The sequence below is a fragment of the Eschrichtius robustus genome, chromosome 20, assembly GCF_028021215.1.
Source record: "Eschrichtius robustus isolate mEscRob2 chromosome 20, mEscRob2.pri, whole genome shotgun sequence".
Taxonomy (NCBI): Eukaryota; Metazoa; Chordata; class Mammalia; order Artiodactyla; family Eschrichtiidae; genus Eschrichtius; species Eschrichtius robustus.
The window spans coordinates 10,645,100-10,655,813 of record NC_090843.1 but is presented as its reverse complement, the minus strand read 5'-3'; the positions used below and the strand labels follow the sequence as shown (position 1 = coordinate 10,655,813).

Genomic DNA, 10,714 nt, shown 5'->3' with positions numbered 1-10,714 from the left:
TGCAAACATTAACTCAGTCATCGGGCCCACCCCATGAGACAGGTACTGCTATTGGTCCTGATTTTACAGGTGAGGAAACTGAGACCCAGATGTGAGAACTTGCCCAGGGCTGCAGAGTGTTGAGTTAGTGAATGTTGGAGTTCGGGAGCTGGTTTGAACCCGCCATGCTGCTCAGGGCAGTGCCCCCGCCCCCGGTCCACCCCCAGCTGCACAGATGGGAAACAGCCCACAGTTCACTGCCTGCCTTAGCTCCTGTGTTCCCGATGCAGGAAGCTTATTCAGTAGGTCAGTCAACTGCCTGGACTTTTTTTGGGGGTGCTCTGGTGACGCCAGACATCTGTACTAGCAGAATACTTAATGTGGGACAGACCAGATTATTTTTCTCTCTTTTCTCTCTCTCTTTCTCTTTTCTGTTTGAAAGAGCCAATCAAGAGTGATTCTCAGCGTATCTGTTGGCCCATCCCTGGAAAGTAGGGTAGGCTGACCATGATAATTGTGGGCTCTCAGTTAAAGGTTGGGTGTCTCTTGGAAACCCAGGGGTCGTGGTTGTTATGCCGGCACCTGTGAACACTCACTGCTCTGTGGACGTGGATGTATAGGGGTAACCCACTGGTCTCCTCCAGCCTGATTTGGGCCTGTCTGGAGTCAGAAGGTGGTACGGGCAGGCAGGAGGGTCTGGGTATCCTGGTATGGCTGCAGGCAGTGGGGGCGGGGTAGTCCTTCCAGGACAACTATGGGAGGCAGGGCCAGGGAGCCGCAGGGCCTTTCCAGTCAGGCAGGACTCCAGCTCCAGGCTGGTGGTTAGGCAGCTATGGAGGGCAGGTTGGGATGGATGGATCCTGCAGATGGATATGAAGCTCAAGCGGCAGGTAGAAGCAGGAGGCCCGGGGAAGGGAGAGGGGGGATTCATAGGTGAGGAATAGGCAGATCCTGACAAACCTGTCCTTCAAAGAATGTGTCTCCCATTGTTACAGCTGGATTTATTTGTTTAAGAGCTGAATTTGGGACTTCCCTGGTGGTGCAGTGGTTAAGAATCCGCCTGCCAATGCAGAGGACATGGGTTCGAAAGCTGGTCCGGGAACATCCCACACGCCGCGGAGCAACTAAGCCCGTGCGCCACAACTACTGAGCCTGCGCTCTGGAGTCTGCAAGCCACAACTACTGAGCCCGCACGCCTAGATCCCGTGCTCCACAGCAAGAGAAGCCACCTCAATAAGAAGCCTGTGCACCGCAACAAAGAGTAGCCCCCGCTCGCCACAACTAGAGAAAGCCCGCAAGCAGCAACGAAGACCTAAAGCAGCCAAAAATAAATAAATAAATTTATTAAAAAGAAAAAGAAAAAGAGCTGAATTTGACAAGTTCAGCACCTCCCACAGTAGGGTTTTAATCATTCCCATGGCTACCATCTATGAAGCACCTGCCGCAGTGCTTCATCCTGGGGTAATCTCAGGGAGGCAGGCACCTCCTTATCATCCCATTTTTTTCAGATGAGGAAACTGAGGTTGGGGGAGGTAAGCTACCCCCCTAAGGCCACAGCTTGTGGGTGGGGACAGACTGGAGCAGGAGTTGGTCTGACTTCAAAGTCTATGCTCTTGAAAGTAGTTGTGAATGCACAGTCCTTGAAGTGGCTCAGTACTGACAGTGTCCAAGGCACGAGGTGGCGGACAGTGTCTTCCCTGCTCCTGGCCTGGCCCCCCAGGTCCCCTCTCTGGAGCCAGTCAATGCTCACCCTTTCTTGAAACTTCTCCAGGGACATGTCTTATGTCTAGACTTATCCCTCCTTTCTCCCTGCCCCAGTGGCATTCTACCATTTGCAGTGTTTTCTTTTTTGCTGAACAATGTGGCATAGAGATTCTGGTTCCCTGTCAGTTCTCATCCCCCCTTTCCTTTTTAACGGGGAGCCCACCCTTTACCACCTCTTGCTGGCTGTCCCTCTAGGGCCCATCCCCAACAAGAATGAGTGGGTTCCCCTGTGTTTGTCAGCCTCCTAAGGAATTAGGAGTTTATTATACACTGGATCCAAGTGGGAAGGCTGTAAGAAACCAGCAGGCTTTAGAATAAAAGGTCACACCCACATTGGTCACTGCGTTTTAGTAACGACCAGCCCGGTCCTTTATTCCCATCCATGCTTTCTGCCTGGCGGTACCCTCCCGGTGGCCTGGGCGCAGGACCTGGTCAGCCCTGATGGAGATGGCCCCTGGGCTGGAGGCATGTGGACTTGGGACTGGGAGCTCCAGGCAGAGCCTCTTTGCCGCCCATCGGAGGTGGAGGTTGAGGTCCGAGCATCTGAGGGTTTGGTCCTATAGCTCGACGACCACCAGGCCTGCAGCGCCTTCCCGAGCGGGCTCCCGACACACCCCCGCCCCCGTGGCCACAGATGGTGGCACCCGCATGGGACCGTTCTGTGGTGAGAGGAAGTGGAGTGGCAGAAGAGGGGGGTGAGAAGGAGAGGGAGGGGGAGGGAAGGAGTGGGGGCGTCCTGCGAGTCTGGGAGCCATGGACCGGTGAGTGGACCTGTGCCTCCGGAGGTCTAACCTGGGCAGGTCATAGTGCCGGCACCATCATGGCCAAGCATGGGCTGGGGCTGTAGGGTCAGGGAGGCAAGGTCCCAGGTCTACGGAGGAGACAGGCCCATCCGTGTCCAGTAGACCATCACAGCAGGAGCAGGCTCAGGCCCTGTGGCCAGCTTCTGGAGGCTTCCTGGAAGAGGTGGACCTGGAAGAACAGGTGTGTGTTGGGTTGGGAAGAAGGGATGGGGCAGGGGAAAGGCGGGTCTGGTGGAGGAGATGAAGCAGACGTGCCCGGAGGGAGGGATAGAGGGAATTCGGCTGGGCAGGGTGGAGCACAGAGGCACCCATGATGGGCGGAGTCTGAGGAGGGCCCCTGTGGGAATTCCTGACCCTCAGCTGGACCTGGGAGGGCACAGGGTGGGTGAAGGTGGGGCATGGGGGTGCAGAATGACTCTAGGCGTCCTCACATCTCCGTAAGTGGCTCTGTCCTTCATTGGGCAGCTCAGGCCCCGAACCTCAGACTCAGCCTTCATCTCTCCATTCTCTTCACCCTCCATCCTCCACAATCTATCCACGAACCTTGGAGGTCAGGTATACCCTTAAAGGTATCTTGAATCTGTCCATTTTGGCCCATCTCCGCCCTGCCACTGAGATGTCCTGCTTGGACCCCTGAGTGACCCCCTCACTGGCCGTACCTGCTCTTGTTCCTGTGCTCCTGCCTGGCAGTTAGTGTGCCATTTAATCATTCATGTCAGACCACGGCACGTCCCTGCGTGACCTCAGCTGGGGGCTCCCCCAGGGCCTTCCCATGGAAGCCCATCGCGTACCCATGCTTGTGTACCAGCCGCTGAGCACACTGGCTTCCTTTCTTTCCCAGAAGCACAGGAGCATGTCCCACCGCAGGGCCTCTCTCTTGCTCTTCCCTGCCTGGAATCTCGTCCCCTGGGGCTTGGTGTGGCCAGTTGGTCCTCATCATTCAGGCCTCATCCCACATCCCCCCCTCCCCCCGCAGAGGCTCTTCCAGGCGAGGCCAGGTGACCTAAACAGCAGTCCCCTCTCCCCCACCCTCTCTATGGCCTGCTCTCTGCCATTATTGGGTATGTATTTGTTCTCTTCGTACTATCTGCCCCCCCTGGCCCCTAAATTACCAACTCCAGGGTTCACTGTGTGTCCCCAGAGCCCAGGCCAGAGCCTAACACCAAGCGGACTCCCGCTGCTTAGTTTTAGAAAGAACGAGTGACCTGCTTCTGCTTTGGCCAGGGGCTGTCAGTCAGCAGCAAGCTGAGTCCTCCGAGCTGGCTTCCCGCGTATTCCAGGAACACTGCCCTGCAGTCCTCCTCCCAAACCTGACCCACTGTGGCTTCCCTCGCTCCCAGGGAGAACAGAGACATTGCAGGCAGGAGGGAAGGGGCCGGGGAAGTTCCGTCTGGGCTGTCTGCTTTAGAAAGACCTGCTCCGAGTCTAGAGCAGAGAGGCTGGCAGGGGCTGCCTGGGCGCCCGAGGACTGACAGGGTGGGGGCGTCAGCTGGAGTTGCAGGGAGCATGGTCCCACCCTCCCCTCTACCTCCTGGGCCTCTGACCTTCAGCAGTGGGTATTATGCGACCTCGACCAGGAGAAATGCAGCCACCAGCAGTCCTGTCACCAAGGGGGGCCAGCTGCTTGGCAGGAGGGCAGACCCTAAGGAAAGTCAGAGGAGCCAGTGAATGAGGGAAATGGGAGCATGTCCCTCACCCCGACTGCTTAATGGCGGGCGAGATGCCACCAGGCTGCCCCCACAAGCGCCCTGGTTTCATCACCAGCGCCCCCCCCCCCCCCGCCCCCCAGCCTTGTTCTCCTGCCCCAGCTGCATTGGCTTCCTGGCTCATTTCAGTGTGACCCCTCACAGCCCCTGCCCGGCGGGGCCTGCCCACCTGCAGCCAGGCACCCACGGGGGCTGCCACCTTGCCAGCTCACAGGTGACCTTTGCCCCTGAGATGGGTCAGGGTTGGGGTGAGGGTGTGTGTGTGGGAGGCTGGCAGAGGAAGACTCTAGGAAGAAAGGAGCCCTCATGTGGCCGTGGAACCTGGAGGTGGACTTCACCTGGAAGGCCTGTCTCGTGGGCAAACTGCCAGCTCCTCTGGCCCTCAGCCTCCCCATCTTAAACAAGGCTGCTCACATCCACCTGCTCTCCCGCCTGCGCAGCCAAGATGCACAAAGTGCACTGTAGTATGTCAGGTGCCATGGGAATGTCAGGGAATCGAGACGTTCCCAGGAGCCAGGGACAGGGAAAGAGAAGACGACACCTAGTGGCAGGCTGGGCACCCTGGTCAGAGCTGTGCAAGCACACATCACTTGGAACTGCCTGGAGGCGCAATGGGTGCAGGTGGAGGGCAGGGGTGCACCTGAGGGGGTCGTGGTCAGCGGGGTGCTGAAGACCCCTTCGCCGGCCTCGGAGCTGCGTGTGGGCAGCCGGGTGCTGAGGACTCCATCGCCGGCCTCCCGGAGCGTGGGCAGCAGGGTGCTGAGGAGCCCGTCATTGGCCTCGGGCACAATGCCCAGCAGTCTGCACATGAGCTCGTACACGTGGATGCTCTCAAAGGGCTCCACCTCCAGGCCCCTCTTGAAGCTGGGGCCCACGGCCCGGAAGATGGTCTTCATGTCCATGATACTGTTGTCAAAGCCGTGCTCCCCGTTGTTGAACTGCACGCTCAGTCTCTGCGGGAAGGGAGGGTCCCGAGTGAGTGCTTGCTGGCCCTCCCAGCCCACCCCACCCTCGCCACCAGCACCCTCTGCACGGCCCTGCATTGGCAGAGGACCCCTGGAAGGAGTTCAGAGTTGGGGGGTGGGGTGGGGAGGATTCTGATCTTCAGTTTCTCTGAATTCTCAGCCCCCAAAGATCAGTGGCCTAAAGAAGGAGCCGTAGCGAAGTCCCGGTGACATGAATGGAGACCCCCAAGTAAATGGGGTGGAGCTTCAGCCCAAGGATGCTCGCTGGGCTCCTTTCCATCGCTGGGCGCCCCAAACATCAGTACTTCCTTTTCCAGATTTCCTCCCCCTGCTCTGTGTCTTGCTTCCCACTCAGCCTCCCTGGGCTCTTTGCTTTCACCTCTTTCGTGTCACTTTTACAGCTTAATCTTCCCGCACTTTACCCTATACGCATGTGCACACACACAGATATGCGTGCGCACGTATGCACACACGTACACACAGGTATGCAATGCACGTACACCCCCCCCCCCCACTCCTGTTACACAGTGCACGTGTGTCCCTTTGGTGGCTGACACTCCTCAAATTAGGGTCTGGCTAGAAACAGGGGGTGCTTTTTACAGAACTGGCAAGAGACCCAGCAGCCCAGGGAAGCACCCGCACCCCCAGGAACTCACCCCATGGATGACATAGCCGAGGTCACTGTACATAAGCAGGGGGGTGACCCTGGGGTGGTTGGCGTAGTGGAAGGACTTGGGGAAGAGCTCCTTCTTGTAGACGTGGAGTCTGGGGTGGGCGTCCTTGAGGACCTCGTATACCTTCTCCAGCCTTCCTTCCTTGGGGTGCAGCATCCCGTTGGGTCCGTAGTCTAGGAGCTCGAACTCAACGTCCTTGAAGGTGAAGTTGGCGATCTTGTGGAACTCCACCAGGTCGCTGGCTGCCTTGTTGACGGTGCTCATGCCGTGGTCGGACACGATGATCAGGTTGAGGCTGCTCTCCAGGCCGCTGTTCCTGATGCTGTCCCGGAGGTAGCCCACGGTCCTGTCCACCTGCATCACCATCTCCTTCCTCTGCTGGGACTCGGGGCCATACTTGTGGCCCGTGGAGTCTGGCTCCCCAAAGTAGAGGGTGACCAGGTCCAGGCCCTCGTCTGTGAACCACTTCATCACAGTGTCGATGTTGGCCCTCCATTCCACCTCGTCCTTGTAGTTGTGCAGGACGCCCTCCTTCCGGCTCAGCGTCACGGCCTCGCCTTGGTAGGTGACATTCCCGCCCGGGTAGAAGAAGGAGCCGGTCTTTAGGCCCTGCCGGGGAAGGCGGTGTCAGTGCCGCGGGCCTCCTCCCACTTGTCCCCTGCCTGTCATGAACTGCTGACGCTTCTGCCCTCACCGCCTGCCCTTGCTCTGCCCACTCACCCATCCCTGCTCCTAACTGCAGGCACGGGACTTCGTATTTTCTGAAAGGCCTTTCATAGCTCTTATGTTATTAAGGCTGATACTGATTTTATAGAGGAGAGAGCAGGTGCCTAGTGGACTCAGCACTGATGAGATAGTAGATATAAAAGTATCCCAGATACACTGCGTCCTCATCGACACTGTGGCCCTAGGTCACAGTGCTGCCCCAAGAGCCCTCCCCTTCCGGCCTGCAACCCGGCTTCTGCCTGCTGTACTCTCGTCCAGCCGTGTGTCCATCGGCCCCTCCACACACCGCCCATGACCTGCCCTTCTAGCCTTCAACCTGGCCATCCGTCTGTCTTTCCATAAACCGATTGCTGTTTTATTTACAGATCCATCTGTCCTCACAACCATCTGTCCATGCATGCCCCGTCTGCCTGGCTACTCCCTCTGGCCATTCTTCCTCGAGATGCCAAGTTCTTGGCTACGCTTTCTGCAAGTCAGCCTGGTGTCTGGTAGCTCCTTCCAGAGCGAGGGGACTCAGATATGAGTGGATGCCTTGCCTATGAGGTGGGTGTAGCCTCTGAAGTTTATCCTGGGCTCACCTTGAAAAACATTCATTTGAGTTTGTTGCCAGGAAGCCCAGAACACTGCAAGATGCTGGGGTCCTGGGCTTTTCACTAGGATGACCCACCTCTTTAGAATTAGCCGCCCGGCCCTGAGAGGCGTGCGGGAGGGGAACAGTACGAAGCCATTTCATTGTTACCTGCCTTTTTGTGGAGTCACATTATTTTCCCCGCGGCCCCCTTCCCACTAGTACCGAAGTCCAGTTTTCCCTCCGGTCGGGAGGATGGAACAACCCCTCTGGGTCCCAGGGCTCCAGGGAGGACTGGGCAGGCTGTGTAGCTGCTGGTGGGTCCTCATGGGCTCCCACATCCCGTGGGACCGCACTCAACACCCCTCTGTGCCGGGAGTGTCGGACTCCCAGGGCGGGTACTGGGCCTGCCATGGATGTCACGTGGTCATGGCCTCGCTGGCTGGGTCCCCCTCCCACTTCCCCCGTCCGTCCGAGTGGGTGTGGGTGCAGCATTACCTGCCTTTGGGCCGTGATCCAGATGGGCAGGCTGCCGTTGTCCCACCACCTCTGGATGCCCAGTGTGGCGTGGTAGGGCAGCTTCACCTTGCTGCTCGTGTTGTAGAACATGTTGTGAACCACCCCGTGGTTCTCGATGTATTTGCCTGTGGGGTGGGTGGGCGTGGAAAGTGGCGGAGGAAGTGGCGGGAGGGCAGGAAACAGCCAGGGCAGCGGGGAAGCACACGCCGCCATGGGAGCCGGGCTGGGCCATCACAACCACATGCTCTGACTCAGAGATTCTGCTTCCACTTTGAGCAGCTTACCCTGCAGCTAAACGCGCACAAAGGCGCAAATACACACGTGCCGGGATATCGTTCGCAGCCTCGTTGGTTTTAGCAAAAGGTTGGGAGCAACCTGGCTGGCTATCAGGAGGGAACTAGTTAAATAAATTATGGCCCAGCCATGAAATAGAATCCCAGGCAGGAAGATAAATGAACCAAGAGGAGGCAGGTTTTACAATTTATTTTTTTCATGGGCAATGCCTGTGTGTGAGTTCAGAAGGCGGAAAAGGCAGGGTGATGAAGAGTTCGCCTCCTTTCTCCACATCCCCATTGTGACATGTTAAGTAAGGGGGTGACATGCAAAAGGGAGCACCAGGTGCCCCCGTTTGTGCGTGGAAGGGGCTGTGGGCATGGGAATGCTGGTGCGAGAATAAGCCGTCTGTACCGAATGACGTGCCCCGAAGTTGTGTCCACCCAGAGCCTCCAGTTGTGACCTTGTTTGGAAATAAGGTCTCTGCAGATGTAACTGGTTTTGTTAAGATGAGGGCATTCTGGATCAGGGTGGGCCCTAAACCCAGTGACAGGTGTCCTTATAAGAAGAGGAGAGATACATAGAGGGGAGATGGCCATGTGACAAGGGGGCAGGGATTGGAGAGCTGTGGCCACAAGCCGAGGAACGCCTGGGCCACCAGAAGCTGGGAGAGGCAGGCAGGATCCTTCCTTACCGCCTCCGGAGGGAGGGTGGCCCTGTGACACCTGGATTTTAGGCTTTTAGCCTAAACAGAGCAATAGCAGGTTCGAGGGTGGCTGAGAGGGATGAGCAGTGGAAAGAGCCTCAGGCTCGTCTCTCCTGCCTTTCTGAGTCCTGGCCACCCTCACCTCCACCAGAAGCCCTCCCAGGTTGCCACCCTGGCTGCGATCACCGTTTAAACTGAGACACCCAGGTGTTTTTATCTGCCTTCTGTCCGTTGCCACCAACGGTAAGGGTTGCTGACCACCCCCTTGGCCGGTGCCATGTCTGCCCAGTGACAGTGTTCCCTCCTTGGTCTTTCCTTGGTCTCCGGCACCATGAGCCCCATGGGTCAGGGCTCCATGCATGTGCTCGGTTCCCTTTGTTGGTTCCCTGGTTTCTCAGCTCTCCCCCCACCCCCAAGCCCCACCTGAGGCCAACACTCACCAGTGACCAGGGTGAAGTGGCAGGGGCTGGTCATGGTGACAAAGGCCGGAGTCATGTAGCGAGCCTTCACCCCATCGAGCGCCATGGCGTCCAGGTTGGGGGTGTGCACGTCCTGGTCATAGTTCCAGCGGAAACCATCGAAGCTCACCAGGAGCAGCTTGTTCCGGGACCCCTGCCCGCGGATGGGTGCCCCTGACGCTGGAACCAGGAGGGTGGCCAGAGCCACGGCGAGGAGGACAGCCGGGCTTCCCATGATGGGTTCTCCAGACATGCAAGGACCCAGGCAGGTTCCTGCTGAGCAGCAGAGCAAAGTCCCAGGGTCACTGGGCAAGTCTTATCCTGTGCAACTTTGAAATGAAACTGTGCACTTACCTGTGCTTTAGAGAGTGGCCCCCGGCCACGTGTCCTTGCCCGGCCCTCATGCACATCTGCCTTTATTGCCAGCGGATCTCTCTGGGCCCCATGCCCTGCCCCCTTCGTGCATAAGTGTCTTTACAGGAAGCATGGGGACCATTCCCGAAGGCTTGGAGAGCAGAACGGACCCACTCCATTGGGAAAGCCTGTGTCCCCACCCCAGCTCTCAGAGTAACTCTCCGTCCCTGTGCCCTGTTCACTCTGCTCCCAGAGCACCTGGATGGGAGCCCCTCCTCCAGACCATACTTTGGGGAGGCCTGTGGGTCTCAGGCCTGTCTGGGCCAGGGCTGTGGGGTGGGCTGACCGGGGTCCAGGGTCCAGGCGGCTGGCCTTGTCCACAGGGAGCCCCAGCTTGGGGGAGTGCCTCTTCCCCTCCCTGCCTGTGTTAAGGGGGGCTCCTGGGATGGGGCGGGCAGAGATCCAACCTGATGGCCCGGGTTAGCACCTGCTGTGCCCTCCTTCTCGGGCCCCAGGGAGCCTCAGAGGGGTGCACAGGCATGGGCAATCTCATTGCTGGAGTTCATCAACAAGGTGGTCAGAAGGGGGGGCCTCCCTTTTTACCTTGTGCTCATGGGGAGGGTGGTGCGGGAGAGGGACCCCTGAGTTCATTGTGCAGTTTTCTCTCTGTCTCTGTCTCACTCACTTTCTCTCTCTCTCTGTCTCTGTCTCTCTCACTACCTATGAAGCACATTCTGTGAGCCAGGCCCCGTTCTAAGTCCTGGGGACACGGCAGTGAACGAGATAAACGGTGTTCTTGGCTTCTTTCATCACGGTTGGGGACACACAAAATAAAATGAATAAACAAGTAAAACAGTAAAATAGAGTCACCAGAAAGAAATAAAGCTGGGAGACGAGGTGGAGCATCTGTCTGGGGGGTGTGTAGGAGGGGGCAGCACCGGATCGGTGGTCAGCCAGGGCCTGGTGAGAGGAGGATTGTGAGGGAGTGATTGTGGGGGTCGCCAGCCAGGGGAGTGGGTTGAGGCAGGTGGGAGAGCGGCAGAGCAGGTCCTGGGGCGTGTGGCTGTTGTACGGAGCCTGGCATTCTTGTGCAGTGCAGGGAGGATGCCATGGGATTTTTTTTTTTTTTTAATAAATTTATTTATTTATTTATTTTTGGCTGCATTGGGTCTTCGTTGCTGCCCACGGGCTTTCTCTAGTTGTGGCGAGCGGGGGCTAC

At 57.9% G+C, this 10,714-nt stretch overlaps 1 protein-coding gene across 1 annotated transcript; it reads right to left on the bottom strand.

Annotated features, from left to right (window-relative positions):
• Positions 1–2,300: 2,300 nt before the first annotated feature.
• Positions 2,301–9,376, bottom strand: ENPP7 (ectonucleotide pyrophosphatase/phosphodiesterase 7). Its single transcript, XM_068531731.1, has 5 exons — positions 9,124–9,376; positions 7,684–7,829; positions 5,874–6,500; positions 4,843–5,205; positions 2,301–2,402 (listed from the first exon to the last, which is right to left on the bottom strand). The coding sequence occupies exons 1-5, from the start codon at positions 9,374–9,376 to the stop codon at positions 2,301–2,303; spliced, it is 1,491 nt and encodes a 496-aa protein (XP_068387832.1).
• Between the last annotated feature and the right edge of the window lie 1,338 nt (positions 9,377–10,714).